The sequence below is a fragment of the Liolophura sinensis genome, chromosome 2 (assembly GCF_032854445.1).
Source record: "Liolophura sinensis isolate JHLJ2023 chromosome 2, CUHK_Ljap_v2, whole genome shotgun sequence".
Taxonomy (NCBI): Eukaryota; Metazoa; Mollusca; class Polyplacophora; order Chitonida; family Chitonidae; genus Liolophura; species Liolophura sinensis.
Window position 1 is genome coordinate 26,256,730 of NC_088296.1, and position 22,579 is coordinate 26,279,308.

Below are 22,579 nucleotides of genomic sequence, written 5' to 3' on the forward strand. Positions count from 1 at the left end.
ATGTAGCGATTGGGCTGCTGTAGTGACACGTGGTCGACCTGAACGCCGACGGTCATTTGTTGTCCCAGTATTGTTGTAGGGGGCAGCAAGCCGTGAAATCGTGCTCTGGCTGATGTGTAGACGCCTAGAAATGGACGATCGGGACTCTCCAGCTTGAAGTCTTCCAATGGCAATATTTCTTGTGACAGTGTCAAGAGGTGGCATGTTGAATCAGCTTGAAAACACCACTTGAAAGACGCCGATTTCCGGCCCGAAGTTGCGGGTTTATAGTCACACACTGCATGCTTTCCATGCGTAAGTTCGGCGTGTAAGACTGCACGTGATGCAGTGTGGTGCTGTATTTCTTACTTCTTCCAAAAACGGCCTCCAAACCCAACATTTTCAACCAAGAAATGTTTTGAGGAATAAAAAGTGTGCTAACTGTGACTATTAACACTATTAAAACGCATTTTGCTCATGAAATGCAGACAAAATGTATTTATTTCATTTTAAAATAAAACAAAACACCTATGGGTTTCTGTTTTTGGATAGTATATGTATAAATATCCCTAGCTAACCTTTGATGCCGATGTATGTATTAATATCCCTAGCTAACCTTTGATGCCGACGTATGTATAAATATCCCTAGCTAACCTTTGATGCCGATGTATGTATAAATATCCCTAACTAACTTTTGAAGCCGATGCATGTATAAATATCCCTTGCTAACGTTTGAAGCCGATGCATGTATAAATATCCCTAGCTAACCTTTGATGCTGGTATATGTATAAATATCCCCAGGTTTCCTTTGATGCTGATGTATGTATAAATATTCCTAGCTAACCTTTTATGCCGATGCATGTATAAATATCCGTAGCTAATCTTTGATGCCGATGCATGTATAAATATCCCTAGCTAGCTATTGATGCCAATGCATGTATAAATATCCCCAGCTAACCTTTGATGTCGATGTATGTATAAATATTCCTAGCTAACCTTTGATGCCGATGCATGTATAAATATCCCTTGCTAACGTTTGATGTCGATGTATGTATAATGTTTTGTCATGTCTTCAAACATTACCCATAGCCTAATGAGTTTTACCATGCTAACAACACTGATACACCATTATCTTTAACCATGCTCAGAACACTAAACACCTATTATCTTTAACCATTCCGGGAAAACTAAGGGTCCATTGATCCTAACCCTTGATCAGAACAGTATGGGCCCATTTTTTACAAACCATGCTCAAAACACTGTTAACCTATTGTATGTTTATCTTGCTAAGAACACTGTCAGCCTGTTCCACTTAACCACACTTAGAACAGTGAGGGCACATTGCTTTTAACCATGTTGAGAACACTAAGGGTCTATCGCACTTAACCATGCTAAGAACACTAAAAATCTTAACCATGCCAAGGATAATGATGACCTGTTGAGTTTAACCATGCTCAGGACAACGAGGGCCTTTGTGTTTAACCATGCTAAGGACAACGAGAACCTGTTGTATTTAACCATGCTGATGGCCTGTTGTCTTTGACCATGCTCAGAACACCGATGACCTGTTGTATTTAACCATGCTAAACCACTGATGGCCTGTTGTCTTCGACCATGCTCAGAACAACGAGGACCTGTTGTATTTAACCATGCTAAACCACTGATGGTCTGTTGTCTTTGACCATGCTCAGAACAACGAGGACCTGTTGTATTTAACCATGCTAAACCACTGATGGCCTGTTGTATTTAATCATGCTAAACCACTGATGGCCTGTTGTCTTCGACCATGCTCAGAACAACGAGGACCTGTTGTATTTAACCATGCTAAGCCACTGATGGCCTGTTGTCTTCGACCATGCTCAGAACAACGAGGACCTGTTGTATTTAACCATGCTGATGGCCTGTTGTCTTTGACCATGCTCAGAATACTAAATACCCATGCTCAGACTATTGAGTGTACAATGTCTTTAACCATGCTCTAAACACTGATAAGCTGTTTAACCATGCTCAGGAGACTGAAGGGGTATTGTTTTAACCATGCTCAGAAGACTGAAGGGGTATTTTTTTAACCATGCTCAGAAGACTGAAGGGGTATTGTTTTAACCATGCTTTGAGCTAAGAAACTGTTTTGTAGCAAGTATTAGATACAAATGCCTACCTTATTAATTGTTCCGCTGTAAAAGTTTGACATTCAAAGAACATAGTGAGCAAAGGCAAAATTATCCATAATTTACTTGGACAAACATTACAAGTGGAACTGATATTTTCGAAAAAATATTTGTAAGATGGACATTCAATATGTACAACAATTATCAAAACCATATGTCACAATATAATCTAAAAGCTGAAGGTGTTTATGGCAAAAGTACACAGGCAAAATTGTCATACAAAACACAGAGCACAAATGTTTGCTGCACTAATTGCTTCTAATGTTACATTTACGTTGGCAATAATCTAACCGTTAGAATCAAAACATTTGACTGATTAGGTCTTCGCCACTCACATATCTGGAACAAAATCCACATGCAATCAAAAAAGACCCTTCAACCGTTCATATATATACCATTTCACTGACTAATCAACTTAAAACGTATTTTCACGTGGATTTCGATACAGATTTTGAACAAAGCAATGCAACAGTCGAAGTGGTGCTCGTCAGAATTCTGTAAACGGTTTTAAGACTTGTAACTAACTGAACAACAGCGCACTCTGTACTTAATTGACAAACAATGCCAGTGATTTCAGTAACAATACAATTGATCGGGGTAATCATAACTGGTATTGTTATCTAAGAAGGTTAGATTGTATCTTTGTCTTGCCTTTTGTTTTCTGTCTGAAGACATACAGACACACGATGATGAGAAACACAACCACGAGGACAGCACTGACGATGGCAGCTGTTTTTAGTGGACCTAAACCACCATCTGTCTCGCTTGGCACTGCAAAAATCAAATGGACAATGACAAAATGATGACGATGTTTTTGCAATGGGAACACCAATTATATGGATTTTAGTTCCGGCGTACTTTTCTACGGCTTAAGATCTATATTTTCTTTCTAAATATAGTACCTTCACACAGCGTCAGCCGTACGCTGGAAGATCCCACGCTGTTAGTTACTGTGAGGGTAAAACTGTCGGACAGGCCATCGGGAAAATCCCACACTACAGCCTGACCCAGGATAGTGGCTTTACGGACAGTTCCACGAACAGTCATTTCTACGATGACGTTCTCCATCTCTTCAAGAGTTGTGTTAACATGAGTGGTCTCCCCTGAATCAGTCTGCCACAGTGTGTTGGTGAAGTTTGGGTAAGCGTAGAAGGGGACAGCGATACTAGTCTTGTTACTAATACATTTCCTGAAAGCACCATCACCAATAAGGGGTTTACCTATAACAAATAACAGAGTTTTTAAGGAGTCATCACAAATCCCTTGGAACCACAAATCCGCGTCATATATGTAGCCTGTCGTGACCAATCCGTGTCATGTGTAGCCTGTCATGAGCAATCCGCTTTATATATGTAGACTTAGAGTGGCATGACCAATCCGTGTCATATATGTAACCAGTCGTGACCAGTCCGTGACAGATATGTAACCAGTCGTGACCAATACGTATCATGTATGTGGCCATACGTTAGCAATACGTGTCATATATGTCGCCTGACGTGACCAATAAGTGCCATATATGTAGCCTGTCCTAACCAATCCGTGTCATACCTGTAGTCTGTCATCACCAATCCGTGTCATAAATGTAGCTTGTCATCACCAATCCGTGTCATAAAGGTTGCCAGTCGTGGCGATTCCGTGTAATATATGTAGTCAGTCCTGACCAATCCGTGTCATATGTGTAGCCTGTCCTGACCAATCCGTGTCATAAAGGTTGCCAGTCGTGGCGATTCCGTGTCATATGTGTAACCTGTCGTGGCCAATCCGTGAAGGTTAACAATGGCTGGTGTGGTTGAGTACACATTTGTAGCTGCCGTTTGCACATGAATCTGGAAATGTCTCCTGATAGTATTTACACTGTTAAAAATCTTCACAAGAAATCTAATAAAGCTCAGCATCTATACACATCAGATTACTCTGATCTTCGCTCAACATATTCATTCTCAGATGAAAATGTCCTTTTAATTTAGTTAAGATAGGCTTTCAAATTCCTTGCTTATATCCTCAACAGTTATAGGGTGTGTATCTGCAAACCACAACGCACTGGACAGAAAAATCTCCCATTGTCACTGTTTGTGAGGAACTGGTGACAGTCTAATGATAGGTGAAGAAGGGCGTTCGTTGTACTCGCTGACAGCCACTTCATAACCACCAATAATTACCTGAAAGTTTTATGCTAAACGTGGGAAATGAAGGGGATTGCTGACTATGATCAGTACTTCCTCTTGATACTCGCCCAATGGATGTAGTTGCACCGATATCTAAATACACCAGCAGGAACAGATTCCTAATAAATGTATTAGATTAACTTACAGTTTGGTCTATGGAAGAATTCCCCTCTGGCCGTTCCGTGAGTATTTCCTACTATACAGACGTATAATCCCATCGTGTTACAGTTCTCAGGAAGAAATAATCTATAGATATTCTCATCCTGTCTTTCCCCAGGAATCAGGCTTAGAGTTACCTCCCCTAACCGCTGTTCCCACGGCCTAAAGTAGAATTTCCGAGGCATCCCGTCAACCGAGCATTCCAGGGCCTGAAGACCATTGTTGTAAAAAACAGAGGCGACAGGTGGATCTACAGGTGAGGCAGAAAAAAAACATGTTATGATACTCCACGTGATACAGACCCAAAGCCTAATTTCTGATAACGGCGTTTCTAATTGTGGTGGAGATGTAGAAGATCTGTGACATAAGGAGAGTATTTAATTCATGATTTTGTGAATAAAATAGAAAAAAACTTTCTCGTTGATCAGAGCCCATCATGAATTAACGGCTTTAGAGGACAGGGTGGTGAATAATCCTCGCCATGATCTCAAAGCTTGTCCATCAACTGAGCACATGTACACATGCATCGGACCATTGGTGTACCAGTTTCCAGGACTAATTACAGCGTCACCATAACAGGAAACTGAGCGATGATCCATGGCAAGAAGCGCATGCAATCGCCAGTGCCTTTGCAAAGGTCAGTTATTTACTCTTAAAATCTGCTGCATTTAACAGAAAGTCTGTTGTATGAGTGATGCTAGAATGTGTTATGTTATTGTAGCAGATTACTCCGTTAAATATAGCACAACTCATTCTATTAAATCAATGTAGAGGCTATATATTAGACCAACAGGAGGCTATGTCCAATAGCTTTATGTTGTTATGACCGAAGACATTCTAGTATTACTCAGGTAACAGGTTTTGTGCTAAAATAAACTGATTATTTCTTGCGTCTTTACCGGGCATGTCGCTGTCCTTGGCCTGTAAAATCAACCAACATCGTAAAATACCAAAAGAAGTAGGCCACAGACAGTTTGTGTTCTGGGTCAGGGCTTTCTAGTGCATCTTAATTATCATTACCACGAAAGTCAAGCATCTCAACACTGCAACATTAGCCAGATTCACAATTCTGATTGCAAAGGGACTCGTAATTCAAGCTAACCAAAATCTTGTAAAAGCCTCAACAACTTAAAGTAAAATATTTTTCATTTACTGAGTTAGATGCTGTGAAATGTTGGAATTATAAGGTGGGCTTTATGAACCATTTTGTCAGATATGTATCGTCATATTGACCTCTCGTTAACAGACTCACCTTACTTTATTCACAATGTTGGCATGAAGTTTATCCTTAACACGTGGGTGCAGAAATCATTTTTTTCACGTCATTGGCGATATACTTGATCAGTGGGCTAATGTCCATAACGCCCATAATATCTGAATGCATTTATTCAATGTAAAATATCTAAAATAAAATAAGGGCATTTTAAGACAAGATTTTATTTGGGCTCTCTACTGATTTTATGTTTCTGTTCCTTTAAGGAGAACAGATAAATTAATCAAAGTACTTGAAAATAGTCAAAATATTGAAATGTGTGTTAACCATACACTCACATTCAACGATCATCTCCACAGATACTGTTCTGTTACCAGCATCGTTCCTGCCTCTACATTCATAAGTGCCCGCCTGTGAGCGATTTACTGACACTACACTGTAGATGGCGCTGTTCTCAGGAAGTCGTTCTGATTGGTCGCCGTGCATTCTCCACCAGGAGAAAGATGGTGGTGGGTTTCCTGTGATGTTGCACCTCAAGTCAACACTTCGGTTTTCTGATACTGATATGGATGATTGTACTGACGGACTGATATCTGCAGGGGAAGAGACATCTGTACGGATATGAACATTTTCAAAAGAAATCCTTGTTTTGTGTGTAAAAAGGTCAAATTTTTCTATAACAATCATACAAAAAAACATACAATGTATGACCTTCTATTTCATGCCAGGTCAGTCGGCCAGTTATGCCTGCAGAAACTCCCAAATATGAAAGAGGTAATTAAGGGCTAAACCAAAGGAGAATCTTGGAAAATAAACAATGGTTAAGTGTAAATGGTAAGAATTCCAAAGAAGATCAGTTCCAACGTGGACGAAGCTGCATTTTATCGTACTAGACCAAGGTATCGATCATAAAAATTTACCTGTGTTCGCATGTTCACGAGTCTCAATATTTGGAGAGAAAGAACTCATGGCCTAAGGCAGCAAAGTGTGTCGGAGATTTAATCCGAGTTATTCATAGAAAAATATGAAATGGTTAGAATCTGTTATGTAAGACCAGTTACATAGTGGCATAGTATTATGTGTTCATTTTTGCAAAATTGTTGATAAACTTTACGACGGCAAACATGAAACTGTCATCAATTATTGATTATTTAATCAGTCCTTGCATTTTAAGCCTACTGACGATGATGAAACCTTTCACCGCATAGCCTAGCATGTCTAATGCTACCAATATTTTTCTAAATATAATTAAAGACATGCAACACAGAGGATAACACCACAACAGCGTCGACATTGTGATAACTGGCAAACGGGCACACCTGTCCGGTGAAATGTAGCCTCTCGCCAATTTACTTCAGCGAGGCTTCATTCTAACTGTCCATGCAAGTGTCTATGTAACAAGTTGCACGCCCTTAATACCATGGCTTAAACGGTAACAAGTTGCACGCCCCTTAACACCATGATTTAAACAGTTACAAGTTATACGCCACCTAATACTATGACTTAAACAGTAACAAGTTACACGCCCCTTAACACCATGATTTAAACAGTAACAAGTTGCACGTCCCCTAATACCATGTCTTAAACAGTAACAAGTTGCACGTTCCCTAACAGCATGGCTAAACAGTAACAAGTTGCACGTCCCCTAATGCCATGTCTTAAACAGTAACAAGTTAAACAGTCCCCTAACACCATGGCTTAAACAGTAACAAGTAGACTTAAACAGAATTAAGTAAAAATATGCAGTGATTTTGAATGCAGTTTTTTAGGTGTACTTCACCCTTATTACTTACACAGAACGTTGAGGATGGTCTGTTCCGTCTTAGCCCCTTGTGGATACCTAACTTTACACTCCAGTATTGACCCGTTGTGATATTCCTCCACTTTCAGTGTTACAGCACTTTGTGCCCCGTGTGATCTGTTCAGCACACAGTCATTTAAAGTCCAGGTAAAGTTGAACTCCGGAAAGCTGGAGTCTGACTTACACAAGACCGGTAATGGCTTGCCCTTGGTCACGTTGAGGAAAAGGTTACCTCCCTTTGTGAAGGTGTTTGACAGTGTGAGTTTGGTTGGGCTTGGATCTGCAAGACATTTAGATCTTTGTTCAACATTTATTTTTCTTTGGGACGTAGTATTATTTGATAATCAATGAGTTTCTTCTTTATTCACTTTAATCAATCAATCCATTTCCGTTTTAAAACATTTTTCAATCATTTTTATTTTAAAAAAATCTTAGCAGTTTAATTTTCATTTCACTTATCAGTTAACATGACCATGGTTAAGCACACTGTTTTTCGTTTATGGTGGCTGTTTAGTAAAAGTCGATGCATTTTGGTATGTATGGCAGCCAATCTCTCGCATTGTACGACTGACACTCTCTACTGATCCAGTCTGGTGTCTTTGACACGATGATATAGTGAGGAAGTATTGCTACAATATGCATGTCTGCATTAAGGTCAGCCTTCCGCTGCGATATGATTAAAGTGATACAACATAGTTGTTAGAACAAATAAAGCACAAGGTTCGGAGACCTGGGAACAAACCAGGGTCAGAACATTAAAAATGGTACTTGTAGCTGACTCGACGTTCAGCGCTGAGAGGGCAGTACAATTATTAAGATGCACTTTTGGCTTTTCGCGGCCCAACAGACTACGTGACTCGAAAATTCTCACTACAGCAATGTTCCAATATTATAAATCTTGTGTGATAATACATGAAAAACGGATAGTGCACCTAGCTTGAAACAGGGCTGGTAGACCCACTGTCAGCAAAATATTTCTGCATAGGGTGTCATGTTAGGTGTGTAGGGCAAGGTACTCGTCCTGTCACAAGAAAGACATTGATAGGACACAGACCTCCATGACAACTTCCGTTTTGTAGTTCTATGTATTTTAGGGTGTAAAGTCTTTTCTTACTGCGAGCATGATGGAAATTGTCTAAGCGTTGGGCAGGTATGAGTTTTAATGATGAAAGTTTGAAATTCTGGGCCAGAGGACACAAGGAGACAGGTGGTGATGAGACTGCCAGTGACGTTCCCTTGGCGTTGCTAGGCACCCCTCCCAGCTGCCGGCATGGAAAGGTCCAGATTTTGACGGACAACCTATGTCAAGAATTTTATGGCTTCTTTCTCACAGGCTGGGCCAGGTATGCACCAAAGCTCACTGGCCAGAGAATGTTTGGGACTGAGCTACAGCGCTAAACGTTAACATTGTCACTTATGGAAAACTAATGGGGGTCTGTGGCCAGTATATGCACATACCGTAAGACTCCTCGCCGTCACAAGACTGCAAACTGTGTATGTAGTACGTAAAAAACCAAATATACATGCATACTTACATGTACATGCAAACACACAAACCCGCACACACGCAAGCATATACATAGATATACATACCAACCAAGACTGTTCTACTAAAAAGAATACATATGTTAACCTTACACTATTGACATCAGACTCAGACTTCGTATATTGCATGTACTGTTTTGTACTTTAAACACAGTAAACACTCACAAACTGTCAGCTCCACCTCTGTTGACAGCCCACCATTGTCACACCGAAAACTTCCATTATGCAGTTTGTAGTCCAGCCTCAATATATGCAAACTTCCGTCACCATCCATCGTGATGTTCCTGTTATACTGTGATGAATGTGCAGAATATTTAACGTCTCCATTTACCAGCATTGTGGCAATCACATTTCGTTTGAGGTGGTTTGACCAATGCCAGGTAACATCATTGCCCGCTATACTTCCTTCGCATTTGAGAACCATGGACTCACCCTCTTTTCCGTTCATCTTTATAACACTGGCAGTCACAGGCTGCATTTCTCTGTTTTGAAACACCACTGTGTGCAATAGGACAAAAAAACCCTCATTATTAACGTGACCGATATCTATACACAGCGTAGCTGTTCGGTCTCATAACATACTCACAAGTCAAAATCATAGATGGAAAAATCGCCATTTCAGAAATAGAAGACCTCTGCCAGGAATAAAACAAACTAATCTGTGAAACACAGATACAGGACAAGAAGTATCGACAAGTAAAGCCTTACCTTAGTAAGGAATATGAGCGACAATAACCAACCTGGGGACAAGGTATAATGCTTTTGAAACTTTACTTCCAACCTTACTGACCTTTACTGTGATTTAAGACCGGTGTTTTTGCTTAGTTCACCAATAACAAATTCGATTGATCACCCTTGTGAAATACCGTTTTCTTGTCAAGAGAATCTGAAGTCAGGTTTTATGTAAAATTAGTAAACCTAAAACAGGCTTGTCAAATATAGTCATGATATCAACAATATAACGAAAAACTGAGAAAGTATTAAATGTTAATACATTTTACCATGTCTATTGGTGTAGTATTCATTCAACTTACACGTGACGTATTTGCTAACAAATGTATTACAACATTTATTCAGTAATGAGATATTTATTAACCACACATTGCCGTACAACAGTCACTTCAATCAGCAATAACACAGCACCAACCAGCAGTCACACAGTGCCAATCAGCAGTCACACGGTACCAATCAGCAGTTGTACAGTACCAATCAACAGTCACACGGTATCAATCAGCAGTCACACAGTACCTGTCAGTGTTACACACATTGGCAATCAGCAGTCACACAGTACCAATCGCCAAGCACACAGTATCAACCGGCAGTCCCACAGTACCAACCAGCAGCCACACAGTGGCAATCAGCAGTCACACAGTACATATCAGCAGTCACACAGTACCAGTCAGCAGATATACAGTAGCAGTCACACAGTATCTATCAGAATTACACACAGTTGCAATCAGCAGTCACACAGTACCAATCAGGAGTCACACAGTACAAACCAACAGACACACAGTACCAATCATTAGTCACACAGTACCAATCACCAGTCACACAGTACCAATCACCAGTCACATAGTACCAACAAGAAGTCGCACAGTACCAATCAGCTGTCACACAGTATTAATCTGCAGTCACACAGTGCCAATCAGCAATCACACTGTACAAACCAGCAGAAGAAGAGTACCAATCAGCAGTCACACAATACCAATCACCAGATACACAGTACCAATCATTAGTCACACAGTGCCAATGAGCAATCACTCACTTCCAATCAACAGTCACCCACTACCAATCAGGAGTTGCACAGTACTAATCAGCAGATACACAGTAGCAGTCACACAGTACCTCTCAGAACTACACACAGTGGCAATCAACAGTCACACAGTACCAATCGCCAAGCACATAGTATCAACAAGCAGTCACACAGTACCAACTAGCAGTCACACAGTACCAATCGCCAGCCACACAGTACCAATCAGCAGTCACACAGTATGAACCAGGAGTGGCACAGTACCAATCAGCAGTCACACAGTACCAGTCAGCAGATACACAGTGGCAGTCACACAATACCTATCAGAATAACACACAGTACCAATCGGCAGTCACACAGTACCAATCGCCAGCCACACAGTTCCAATCGGCAGCCACACAGTACCAACCAGCAATTATGCAGTAGCAGTAACACGGTACCTATCAGAATTACACACAGTGGCAATCAGCAGGAACACAGTACCAATCAGCAGTCACACAGTACCAATCAGCGGACACACATTACCAATCAACAGTCACACAGTACCAATCAGCAATCACACAGTACCAATCAGCATTCACACAGTACCAATCAGCAGTCACACAGTATTAATCAGCAGTTACACAGTACAAACCAACAGAAACACACAGTACCAATCAGCATTCACACAGTACTAATCGGCAGTCACGCAGTACCAATCAGCAGTCACACAGTACCAATCACCAGTCACACAGTGCCAATCAGCAGTCACACAGTACGAATCAGCTGTCACACAGTACAAATCAGCAGTCACGCAGTACCAATCAGCAGTGACACAGTACCAATCAGCAATCCCACAGTATGAATTAGCAGTCACACAGTGCCTATCAGCAGATACACAGTACCAATAAGCAGTCACACAGTGCCAATCAGCAGTCACACAGTGCCATTCAGCAATCACGCAGAAGCAATCAGCAGTTGCACAGTGCCATTCAGCAGATACACAGTGCCAATGAGCAGTCACACAGTGCCAATGAACAATCACATATTATCAATAAACAGTCGCACAGTACCAACCAGCAGTCACACAATACCAATCAGCAGTAACACAGTACCAATTAGGAGTCACACAGTACCAGTCAGCAGACTCACAGTACCAATCAGCAATCACACAGTACAAATCAGCAGTCACACAGTATCAATCAGCAGTCAGACAGTACCAATCAGATGTCACACAGTACCAAGCAGCAATCACACAGTACTAATTGCCAGCCACACAGTACCAATCAGCAATTACACAGTACCAATCAACAGTTACACAGTATCAATCAGCAGTCACACAATACCAATCAGTTGTTGCACAGTTCCAATCAGCTGTCAAACAGTACCAATCTGCAGCCACACAGTGCCAATCAGCAGTCACACAGTACAAACCAACAGACACACAGTACCTATCACCAGTCAAACAGTGCCAATCACCAGTCACACAGTACAAATCAGCAGTCACATAGTACCAACAAGAAGTCGCACAGTACCAATCATTAGTCACACAGTACCAATCAGCAGTCACACAGTGCCTATCAGCAGTCGCACAGTACAAACCAGCAGACGAAGAGTACCAATCAGCAGTCACACAGTACCAATCAGCAGTGACACAGTAACAATCAGCAACCCCACAGTATCAATCAGCAGTCACACAGTGCCAATCACCAGATACATAGTACTAATCATTAGTCACACAGTGCCAGTGAGCAATCATTCACTTCCAATCAGCAGTCACCCAGTACCAATCTGTAGTTGCACAGTACTAATCAGCAGATACACAGTACCAATCACCAGTCACACAGTATTAATCAACAGTCACACAGTACAAACCAACAGACACACACAGTACCAATCAGCAGTCACACAGTATCAATCAGCAGTCACACGGTGTCAATCACCAGATACACAGTACCAATCATTAGTCACACAGTGCCAATGAGCAATCACTCACTTCCAATCAACAGTCACCCAGTACCAATCAGTAGTTGCACAGTACTAATCAGCAGATACACAGTAGCAGTCACACAGTACCTCTCAGAACTACACACAGTGGCAATCAACAGTCACACAGTACTAATCGCCAAGCACATAGTATCAACAAGCAGTCACACAGTACCAACTAGCAGTCACACAGTACCAATCGCCAGCCACACAGTACCAATCAGCAGTCACACAGTATGAACTAGGAGTGACACAGTACTAATCAGCAGTCACACAGTACCAGTCAGCAGATACACAGTGGCAGTCACACAATACCTATCAGAATAACACACAGTACCAATCGGCAGTCACACAGTACCAATCGCCAGCCACACAGTTCCAATCGGCAGCCACACAGTACCAACCAGCAATTATGCAGTAGCAGTAACACGGTACCTATCAGAATTACATGCAGTGGCAATCAAGAGTAACACAGTACCAATCAGCAGTCACACAGTACCAATCAGCAGTCACACAGTACTAATCAGCGGACACACAGTACCAATCAACAGTCACACAGTACCAATCAGCAATCACACAGTACCAATCAGCAGTCACACAGTACCAACCTGCAGTCACACAGTACCAATTAGCAGTCACACAGTACAAACCAACAGACACACACAGTACCAATCAGCATTCACACAGTACCAATCACCAGTCACGCAGTACCAATCAGCAGTGACACAGTACCAATCAGCAGTCACACAGTACCAATCAGCGGACACACAGTACCAATCAACAATTACACAGTACCAAACATCAATCACACAGTACCAATCAACAGTCACACAGTACCAATCAGCAGTCACACAGTACCAATCAGCAGTCACACAGTGCAAACTAACAGACACACACAGTACAAATTAGCATGCACACAGTACAAAGTAGCAGTCACACAGTATCAATCAGCAGTCAAACAGTACCAATTAGATGTCACACAGTACCAATCAGCAATCACACAGTACTAATTGCCGGCCACACAGTACCAATCAGCAATTACACAGTACCAATCAACAGTCACACAGTACCAATCGGCAGTCACACAGTACCAATCAGCAGTCACACAGTGCAAACTAACAGACACACACACTGTCAGTACAAATTAGCATGCACACAGTACAAAGTAGCAGTCACACAGTATCAATCAGCAGTCAAACAGTACCAATCAGATGTCACACAGTACCAATCAGCAATCACACAGTACTAATTGCCGGCCATACAGTACCAATCAGCAATTACACAGTACCAATCAACAGTTACACAGTATCAATCAGCAGTCACACAGTACCAATCAGTTGTTGCACAGTTCCAATCAGCTGTCACACAGTACCAATGACCAATCACACCGTATCAATGAACAGTCGCACAGTACTAATCAACAGTCACACAATACCAATCAGCAGTCACACGGTACCAAGCAGCAATCACACTGTACCAATTAGCAGTGACACAGTACCAATCAGGAGTCACACAGTACAAATCAGCAGTCACACAGTACCAATGAGCAGTCACACAGTGCGAATCAGCAGTCACGCAGTACCAATCAGCAGTGACACAGTACCAATCAGCAATCTTACAGTATGAATTAGCAGTCACACAGTGCCAATCAGCAGATACACAGTACCAATGAGCAGTCACACAGTGCCAATCAGCAGTCACACAGTACCAATCAGCAATTCCACAGTATGAATTAGCAGTCACACAGTGCCAATCAGCAGATATACAGTAAGAAAAAGCAGTCACGCAGTACCATTCAGCAGTGACACAGTACCAATCAGCAATCCCACAGTATGAATTAGCAGTCAAACAGTGCCAATCAGCAGATACACAGTACCAATAAGCAGTCACACGGTACCAATCAGCAGTCGCACAGTACCAATCATTAGTCACACGGTACCAATCAGCAGTCACACAGTACCGATCAGCAGTCACACAGTACTAATCAGTAGACACACAGTACCAATCAGCAATCACATAGAACCAATTACAGTCACACAGTATCAATCAGCAGTCAAACTGTACCAATCTGCAGTCGCACAGTACCAAAAAGCAACCACACAGTACCAATCAGCAACCACACCGTACGAATTAGCAGTCACACAGTACCAATCAGCAGTCGCACAGTACCAGTAAGCAGCCACACAGTATCAACCAGCAGTCGCACAGTATCAATCAGGAGTCACACAGTACCAATCAGGAGTCACACAGTACCAATCAGCAGACACACAGTACCACTCAGCAGTCGCACATTACCACTCAGCAGACACACTTTATCGGACAATCCTCTTTCGTCCAGCATCGCCTAACACATGCATACGTGACAAATTTGTTTAATACGACTAAGCACGAGTGAAATGAACCAAGTCACCTCATAGATGCCCTCTGTACATGTGGATAGAGGTGTATTGCCCATCTTGTATAACCCTAACAGGCGAACTCACAACCACTACTAACAATGAAATACATATGTATAAGTAATCCATATTAGTATTTATAGACATTCCAAGGCCAAAGTTGTCTATACTTACGCCAAAGTAACACCGTCCATAGGAAAACGTCCATGTTTAAACCAAACCCTGTTGTATTACAGCAGACGCGCTCATATGGAGTAAACTGCTCTAACTTCCTCATATGCGCCCAAATCACATGACAAGGACATACTTGTCCGAGAAGAGGAAGATTTTAATTAGCATAACGCAGTAATTATGTATAGTCATACATCAGCTGTGTCGTGTGCTTGGATATACTGCCATATAGTTTGTCTTTTAACACAGAATTCAGATCTGTATGTACATTAACATTAGCTGATGAACATTGGCTGTGAGAGTGTACCTCTTAATTACCTCGATATTGCGGACCAGCACTCGCTGGTGACGTCACCTACAAGGGTATGACAAACCAGCAGTCACCAATGACGTTTCGTAGATGTATACCGGTTTTACGGACCAGTAAAAACAAGTGACGTCACCTACAACGGTTTGAGTAAGCAGCAGGCACCAATGACGGTATAACGGCTTACGGACCAGCAAAAACCAGTGACAGACCAACACAGACCAGTGACGTTATTTTTAACATTATCATACCGCTATGCATGCTGGGCAGGGTATACGTACTGGGAAAACGTCCTTTCCTGACTTTATAGCAAGTTTGTTGTCCAGCGCTGAGACAAGGTTGGCATTTCAACAGTGGAGTGCATTTATACTCTACCCGTTTCAACCTGTTTTTCTTGCTGACCAGAGTTACACACTGCTTGATTCAAGTGACATCACCTGTTGACGAGAGGGCTGTTACGCCGGCCTAATCACCATTACGTCTCATGCTGATGGCATACGCCGCCTTTGTATTTGCGACCGGCGTACCGTTGTGAATCCTTTGAGAAACAACCGCCCATGGCTCTCTTCTAGTCATTTCATCTAATTACTCTTGATGATTGGAGTTACACTGTGTTCATTTCATGTGTTTCCTCTTGTCGAGCGGAGTTATACCCTAGCTGTTTCAAGTAATTGTGTTTGTTCACTAGAGTTATACTCTAATTATTTTATCTAATTCCAGTTGTCAACCGGACTTACGCCCTGGCACTTTCAAATTAGTTCATTTGTTGACCAAAGATAAGAATCTTCATTGCAAATCCGCTGGGTGCACCACAATCAAAGCAGTAGTTTTTCTGTTTCAGATAAGTTTATTTGTGGAACGGATCTAAGAATTAGGGGTCTATTCCAGCCATAGCTGACTTCAGTCAAATTGAACACTTCTTCACAATGCTTTTCCTTTGATGGTAGAAGTTCAAGTTTGGACACTATTGTCTTAAGATGATAATGATTAGGTGGACAAAATTTTAATTTCGCACGCCGAAAAATGATTTTTAAGGTCGCATTTTAAATTTTATCTGAAGTCAGAAATGAGATTGAGGAATCGGCCCCTGTTCATTCCAAACCGCTGAGAATACTACGATCAAGGCAGTAGTTTTCCTGTTTCAAATGATTTTATATGTGGACCAACGGAGGCTCCGTGGCTCAGTTGGTTAGCGCGTTAAACGCCTCTCACCAATTCAGTCTCTTATGCTGACTTCCTCTCAGATCGTACATGGATAGATCTGTCAGCAGTTTGCGGATGGTCGTGGGTTTGCCTTGGGGATATCCCGGTTTCCTCCAACCATAACGCTGACCGCCGTTGTACAAGTGAAATATTCTTCATTACGGCATAAAACACCAATGAAATAAATAAATAAATCATTTCTATTCTAGCAAACTATTGAGAAGTCATATGACTTTGTTTTTAAAATTCAAAATAGAAATCATGATATATGTGTGATACATGTAATAGAGAGAATACTCATATTGTCCGTGGTTGTGAATATATTAGTTTGGAACAGAACAAACATAACATGAGTGGATGGATACCTGGAAGGGGTTGTAATAAGATGTTAGTTTTAAGGCACGGCACAAAATGTGGCTGGAAAACCCGATACACTGAAAGAATTCCCAGATATTTACATGTGTATAAATGGCAGTTGCAGGATAACTACTGCCTTGGTCTTTTTTTTTAAATTTTAAAATCAAAGTCACAATACTTCTCAATAGTTTGCTAGAATAGAAATTAAAGGTAGTTTGAAACTCATGTTCAAAGCAACGTGTTCACATAACGCACAGCTGACGTTGTCATCTTTTATAGGAGGACTTTGACCGGTAAGCCTTATCAGGCCGACAAGCTTAGTCGCCGGAAAACCATCAAGCTATCATAGAAAATCAAGGAACTATTGTATAGCCTTGTAGGAAACCTTTAGTAACCAGAAAAACAACACAACAGTTAAGCTTTTAAGAAACCTACAACTTAAAGTCACAGGAAAAAAATATTCATATGCTGGGTCACCGAGAAATTGCTTTCCCAGAGCAATGAAACTTTGCAAAAAAGAACCGAAAGCACTAGAGGCAGTCATGACAACGTATGTATAGGGATTTTATTACGTATAGCGATTTTATTACATATAGGGATTTTATGAAACATGGCGAATATTTACATGGCAGATGTGGAAAAATGGCACCATGGCACCTCAGCGTTCCTCTCTTAGTATGTAGGATTGGAATACATGTGAGAGACGAGGGTTGAGATTAGAGAATGAGTTAACAGGTATTTGCAGTAATAGTTGTATTACAGATAGACGACGTTTACGTACAGTGATAGTACGTGTTCAGATATGTAAAGGGGAACACACATCAAGTTTCCTATCAAAATATCTAACACGTCTGTGTTTCAGACAGCCATGAGTCAGGAGTTCAGTACTTCAGACAAGTAACAGCAGAACAAATGTAACCAAAACGTTAGTCATATCTAATACACAGCACCAGGTTAGAATAATAAAACAATCAAAGTGCAAGCGATGCACTCAGCGTATAGTATGAGAGGGTTGTTTCTGAAAAGTTTCTTAATTTTTCAAAGGCGTAAGGCATTCACGAGGGACCAACATTTTAGCTATGCCGGTTTCTCAAAGCACGTCTTAGAACTCAACCTATTATCTCGGCTGTGAACTTTTAATACCGGGTTAGACGTTGATCACTGCCAGGTTAAATATTGGTATTTAGGAACAGCAAAAATCTGTGCAAAAGGAACCAACACCTGCATTAACCAGGTAAAACTCCACGAAATTATGTTCACCAAGACATTATCTGTTCCTCTGCCATTTTGCCCCACATTCTGTAGCCTTTACGAGCAGTAAATCCAAGATAATTTACAGTTGTGAATTTCCCTCACATGCTGTGTCGACATCGTGGCCTAAACTATCCGGTTGTTGCTTCCCGCGCATGCGTTGTAGACCATTCACGACGTCAATATGTTTTGATCAGCTGACTTTCAGTTTTGACAGACAGAAAGCCATGTTACTGCAGAGGAGCGAATTTGCAACTGACTGAAGGTTACGGAGCAGAAAAGCGGACCCCACAGTTCGTGCGAACTGTCAAATTAAGTTTGCAGTAAACACGGGGTGTTATTATCGGCATCCGTCCCATTATTAATTTCACAGAAAGGTCAACCGCTGCTGCGAATGCATGCCTCGCTGACTCAGATTTTAAAAACGTGGCAGCTCACGACGGTCTTCTAAATATGAGCCTATTTTACACGTCTGCTAAGGTTTACAGGAGAATGGTGATGTAAAGGCAAGAAGGAATTGTGGCAAAACGTGCGTAAATATTTTAGCTTTTAGAAAGGCCGTGCTATATGTGTATTGGTAAAAACTGACCTACAGGACTACAAGATTTGTTTAAAATGTAGTTAGTCTAAAGTACTAATATCTTACGAGCATGAACATTATTGATTCAATGGCTCAATCAATCAATCAATCAATCAATGAAGGTTGTGAAAATGTAACAAATATTTTGCAATTTCTATATTTTGAAATGCATACTAAAAATTGTAAAAGGACATTGGTATCTAAAACATACCTGAAAGATTTTCACATGTAATTAAATTCTACTCATACATCAATGTGGCAGTGAATTTGAACCTTATAAAATTGTTCACACCAATTTCAAAAATAATACTGTCATCTTATTTCACGTAGGTGTTTAATTCTTCGTGCGTCATGTGAAAACTTTCTTCAACCGCAAAAAATGCACAATTATCCAGCAAATGCGTTCACGTATTGTGTACAGCATAGCTACCATTGTGTGCCCTTTACCTGTATCTAGGTTAAGAACTGTAAGCATATTTTCATATCTTCAAGTTGTTTATAGTCGCTGATTTCTCGTTAACATCTTGAACACGTCTTTTCGTCAAGGCACCACCCAGTGACCATAGGTGGAAGTTTGACTGCCGACGGGCCAACAGAAGCTCGCCCGTTCATGTACGGTAGTGACTTCAGCATAGGTTCTTCACTTGCCCTCGTCCCTGGCGTTTCCGCGGCACAGTGATGGGGGCTTTCTAAAACATTGGACATGCATTGTGCACTGTGCGGAGTAGATCGTTCAAGTAATAGGACAACTTACCTATATGTATGACCTACCAAGTTGTAACTGTTGGTTGAAGGATATGTGTAACTGTTTATCAAATTATAGTAAAAGTTCAAAATCGTTGACGTTTTTACATGTACGCTTTCGAAACAAACGTTTGGATATATGTGCTGTTGTATTAAAAAAGACATTTATGGTGTAGTATTAAAAAAACTTCAGCTTTATTGTAAGAATAATGCCTTACCTATTACCCCACAAAAATCAGAATAATGTCTTACCTATGACCCCGCACAAATAACAAACATGCCTTACATATGACCCCACACAAATAAGAATAATGTCGTACCTATGACCCGACACAAAGCAGAAATATGTCTTACCCATGACCCCACTCATATAAGAATAATATCTTACCTATGGCCCCGCACAAATCAGAATAATGTCTTACCTATGACCCCACACAAATCAGAATAATATCTTACCTATGACCCCACACAAATCAGAATAATGTCTTACCTATTACAGCTGACAAATAAGAAACATGTCTTACATATGACCCCATATAAATAAGAGACATGTCTTACATATGACCCCATATAAATAAGAGACATGTCTTACATATGACCCCACACAAATAAGGAACATGTCGTACTTATAACCCCACACAAATCAGAATATTGTCTTATCTATGACCCCACACAATTAAGAATAATGTCTTACCTATTACAACTTACAAATAAGAAACATATTTTACATATGACCCCATATAAATAAGAGACATATCTTACATATGACCCCACACAAATAAGGAACATGTCGTACTTATAACCCCACACAAATCAGAATAATGTCTTATCTATGACCCTACACAAATAAGGATAAGGTCCTACCTATAGCCCCTTACAAATAAGAATATTGTCTTATCTATGACCCCACACAAATCAGAATAATGTCTTACCTATTACAACTTACAAATAAGAAACATATCTTACATATGACCCCATATAAATAAGAGACATATCTTACATATGACCCCACACAAATAAGGAACATGTCGTACTTATAACCCCACACAAATCAGAATAATGTCTTATCTATGACCCTACACAAATAAGGATAAGGTCCTACCTATAGCCTCTTACAAATAAGAATATTGTCTTATCTATGACCCCACACAAATTAGAATAATGTCTTACCCATGACCCCACACAAATAAGAATAATGTCTTACCTATGACCCCGCACAAATAAAAGTTATGTCTCACCTATGGCAACGCAGAAATAAGAATAATGTCTTACACCGCACAAAAAAGAATAATGCTTTACCTATGACACCACACAAATAAGAAACATGTCTTACATATGACTCCACACAAATAAAAAGCATGTCTTACCTATGACCCCACATAAATAAGAAACATGTCTTCCATATGACCCTACACAAATAACTATAATGTCGTACCTATGACCCCACACAGATCAAAAAAATTTCTTACCTATGATCCCACACAAATAAGAATGATGTCTTACCTATAGCCCCCCACAGATAAGAATAAGGTCTTACCTATAGCCCCACACAAATAAGAGTAATGTCTCACCTATGGCAACGCACAAATAAGAATAATGCCTTACACCGCACAAATAAGAATAATGCCTTACCTATGACACCACACAAATAAGAAACATGTCTTACCTATGACCCCATATAAATAAGAATATCGTCTTACCTGTGACGCCATACAAATCAGAATAATATCTTACCTATGACCCCGCACAAATGAGAATAATGTCTTACCTATGAAACACACAAATCAGAATAATATTTTATCTACAGCCCCACACAAATAAGAAACATGTCTTACATATGACACCACACAAATCAGAATAATGTCTTACCTATGACCGCACACAAATCAGAATAATGTCTTACCTATGACCGCACACAAATCAGAATAATGTCTTACCTATGACACCACACAAATCAGAATAATGTCTTACCTATGACCGCACACAAATCAGAATAATGTCTTACCTATGACACCACACAAATCAGAATAATGTCTTACCTATGACCGCACACAAATCAGAGTAATGTCTTACCTATGACCCCACACAAATCAGAATAATGTCTTACCTATGACCCCACACAAATCAGAATAATGTCTTACCTATGACCCCACACAAATCAGAATAATGTCTTACCTATGACCCCACACAAATCAGAATAATGTCTTACCTATGACCCCACACAAATCAGAATAATGCCTTACCTATGACCCCACAAAAATCAGAATAATGTCTTACCTATTACAACTTACAAAAAGAATAATGTCTTACATATAACCCCACATAAATAGGAAACATGTCTTACATATGACCTCACACAAATCAGAATAATGTCTTACCTATGACCCCACACAAATCAGAATAATGTCTTACCTATGACCGCACACAAATCAGAGTAATCTCTCAAGTATGATCCCATGAAAATAAGAATAATGTCTAACCTATGACCCCACACAAACAAATCTTTCACTTATACAACAGCGGTTAGCATTATGGTGGGAGGAAAGCGGGGCAGTGGCCCTTGTAAGCCCATGACCATGTACTGGTTCTCACTCAAATTGTGATACAGAACGTATATTAGGTCACTCGTTATGCAAATGACGTCATCAAATCTTTATCCAAATTTAGTTCCAACAACAGCTTCAAACAGACAGATACATTTTTGCATTTACCTTAAATGTGTGTTGTGAAACTAAAATTTCTGATCAAGTTTAGTTGTTTTAAAAGCTGGTAGGATTTAATCATGTGTTTTGCCCTGAAAAACTGGCAAAGAGTACATACGTGTT

The 22,579-nt window shown here is 40.5% G+C and overlaps 1 protein-coding gene across 1 annotated transcript; it reads right to left on the reverse strand.

The window, feature by feature from the left end:
* Window positions 1-2,763: 2,763 nt before the first annotated feature.
* Window positions 2,764-9,478, reverse strand: LOC135462617 (hemicentin-2-like). The gene is made up of 6 exons (XM_064739840.1): window positions 9,196-9,478; window positions 7,478-7,765; window positions 6,023-6,277; window positions 4,458-4,721; window positions 3,050-3,367; window positions 2,764-2,918 (listed from the first exon to the last, which is right to left on the reverse strand). The coding sequence occupies exons 1-6, from the start codon at window positions 9,476-9,478 to the stop codon at window positions 2,764-2,766; spliced, it is 1,563 nt and encodes a 520-aa protein (XP_064595910.1).
* Window positions 9,479-22,579: the final 13,101 nt, after the last annotated feature.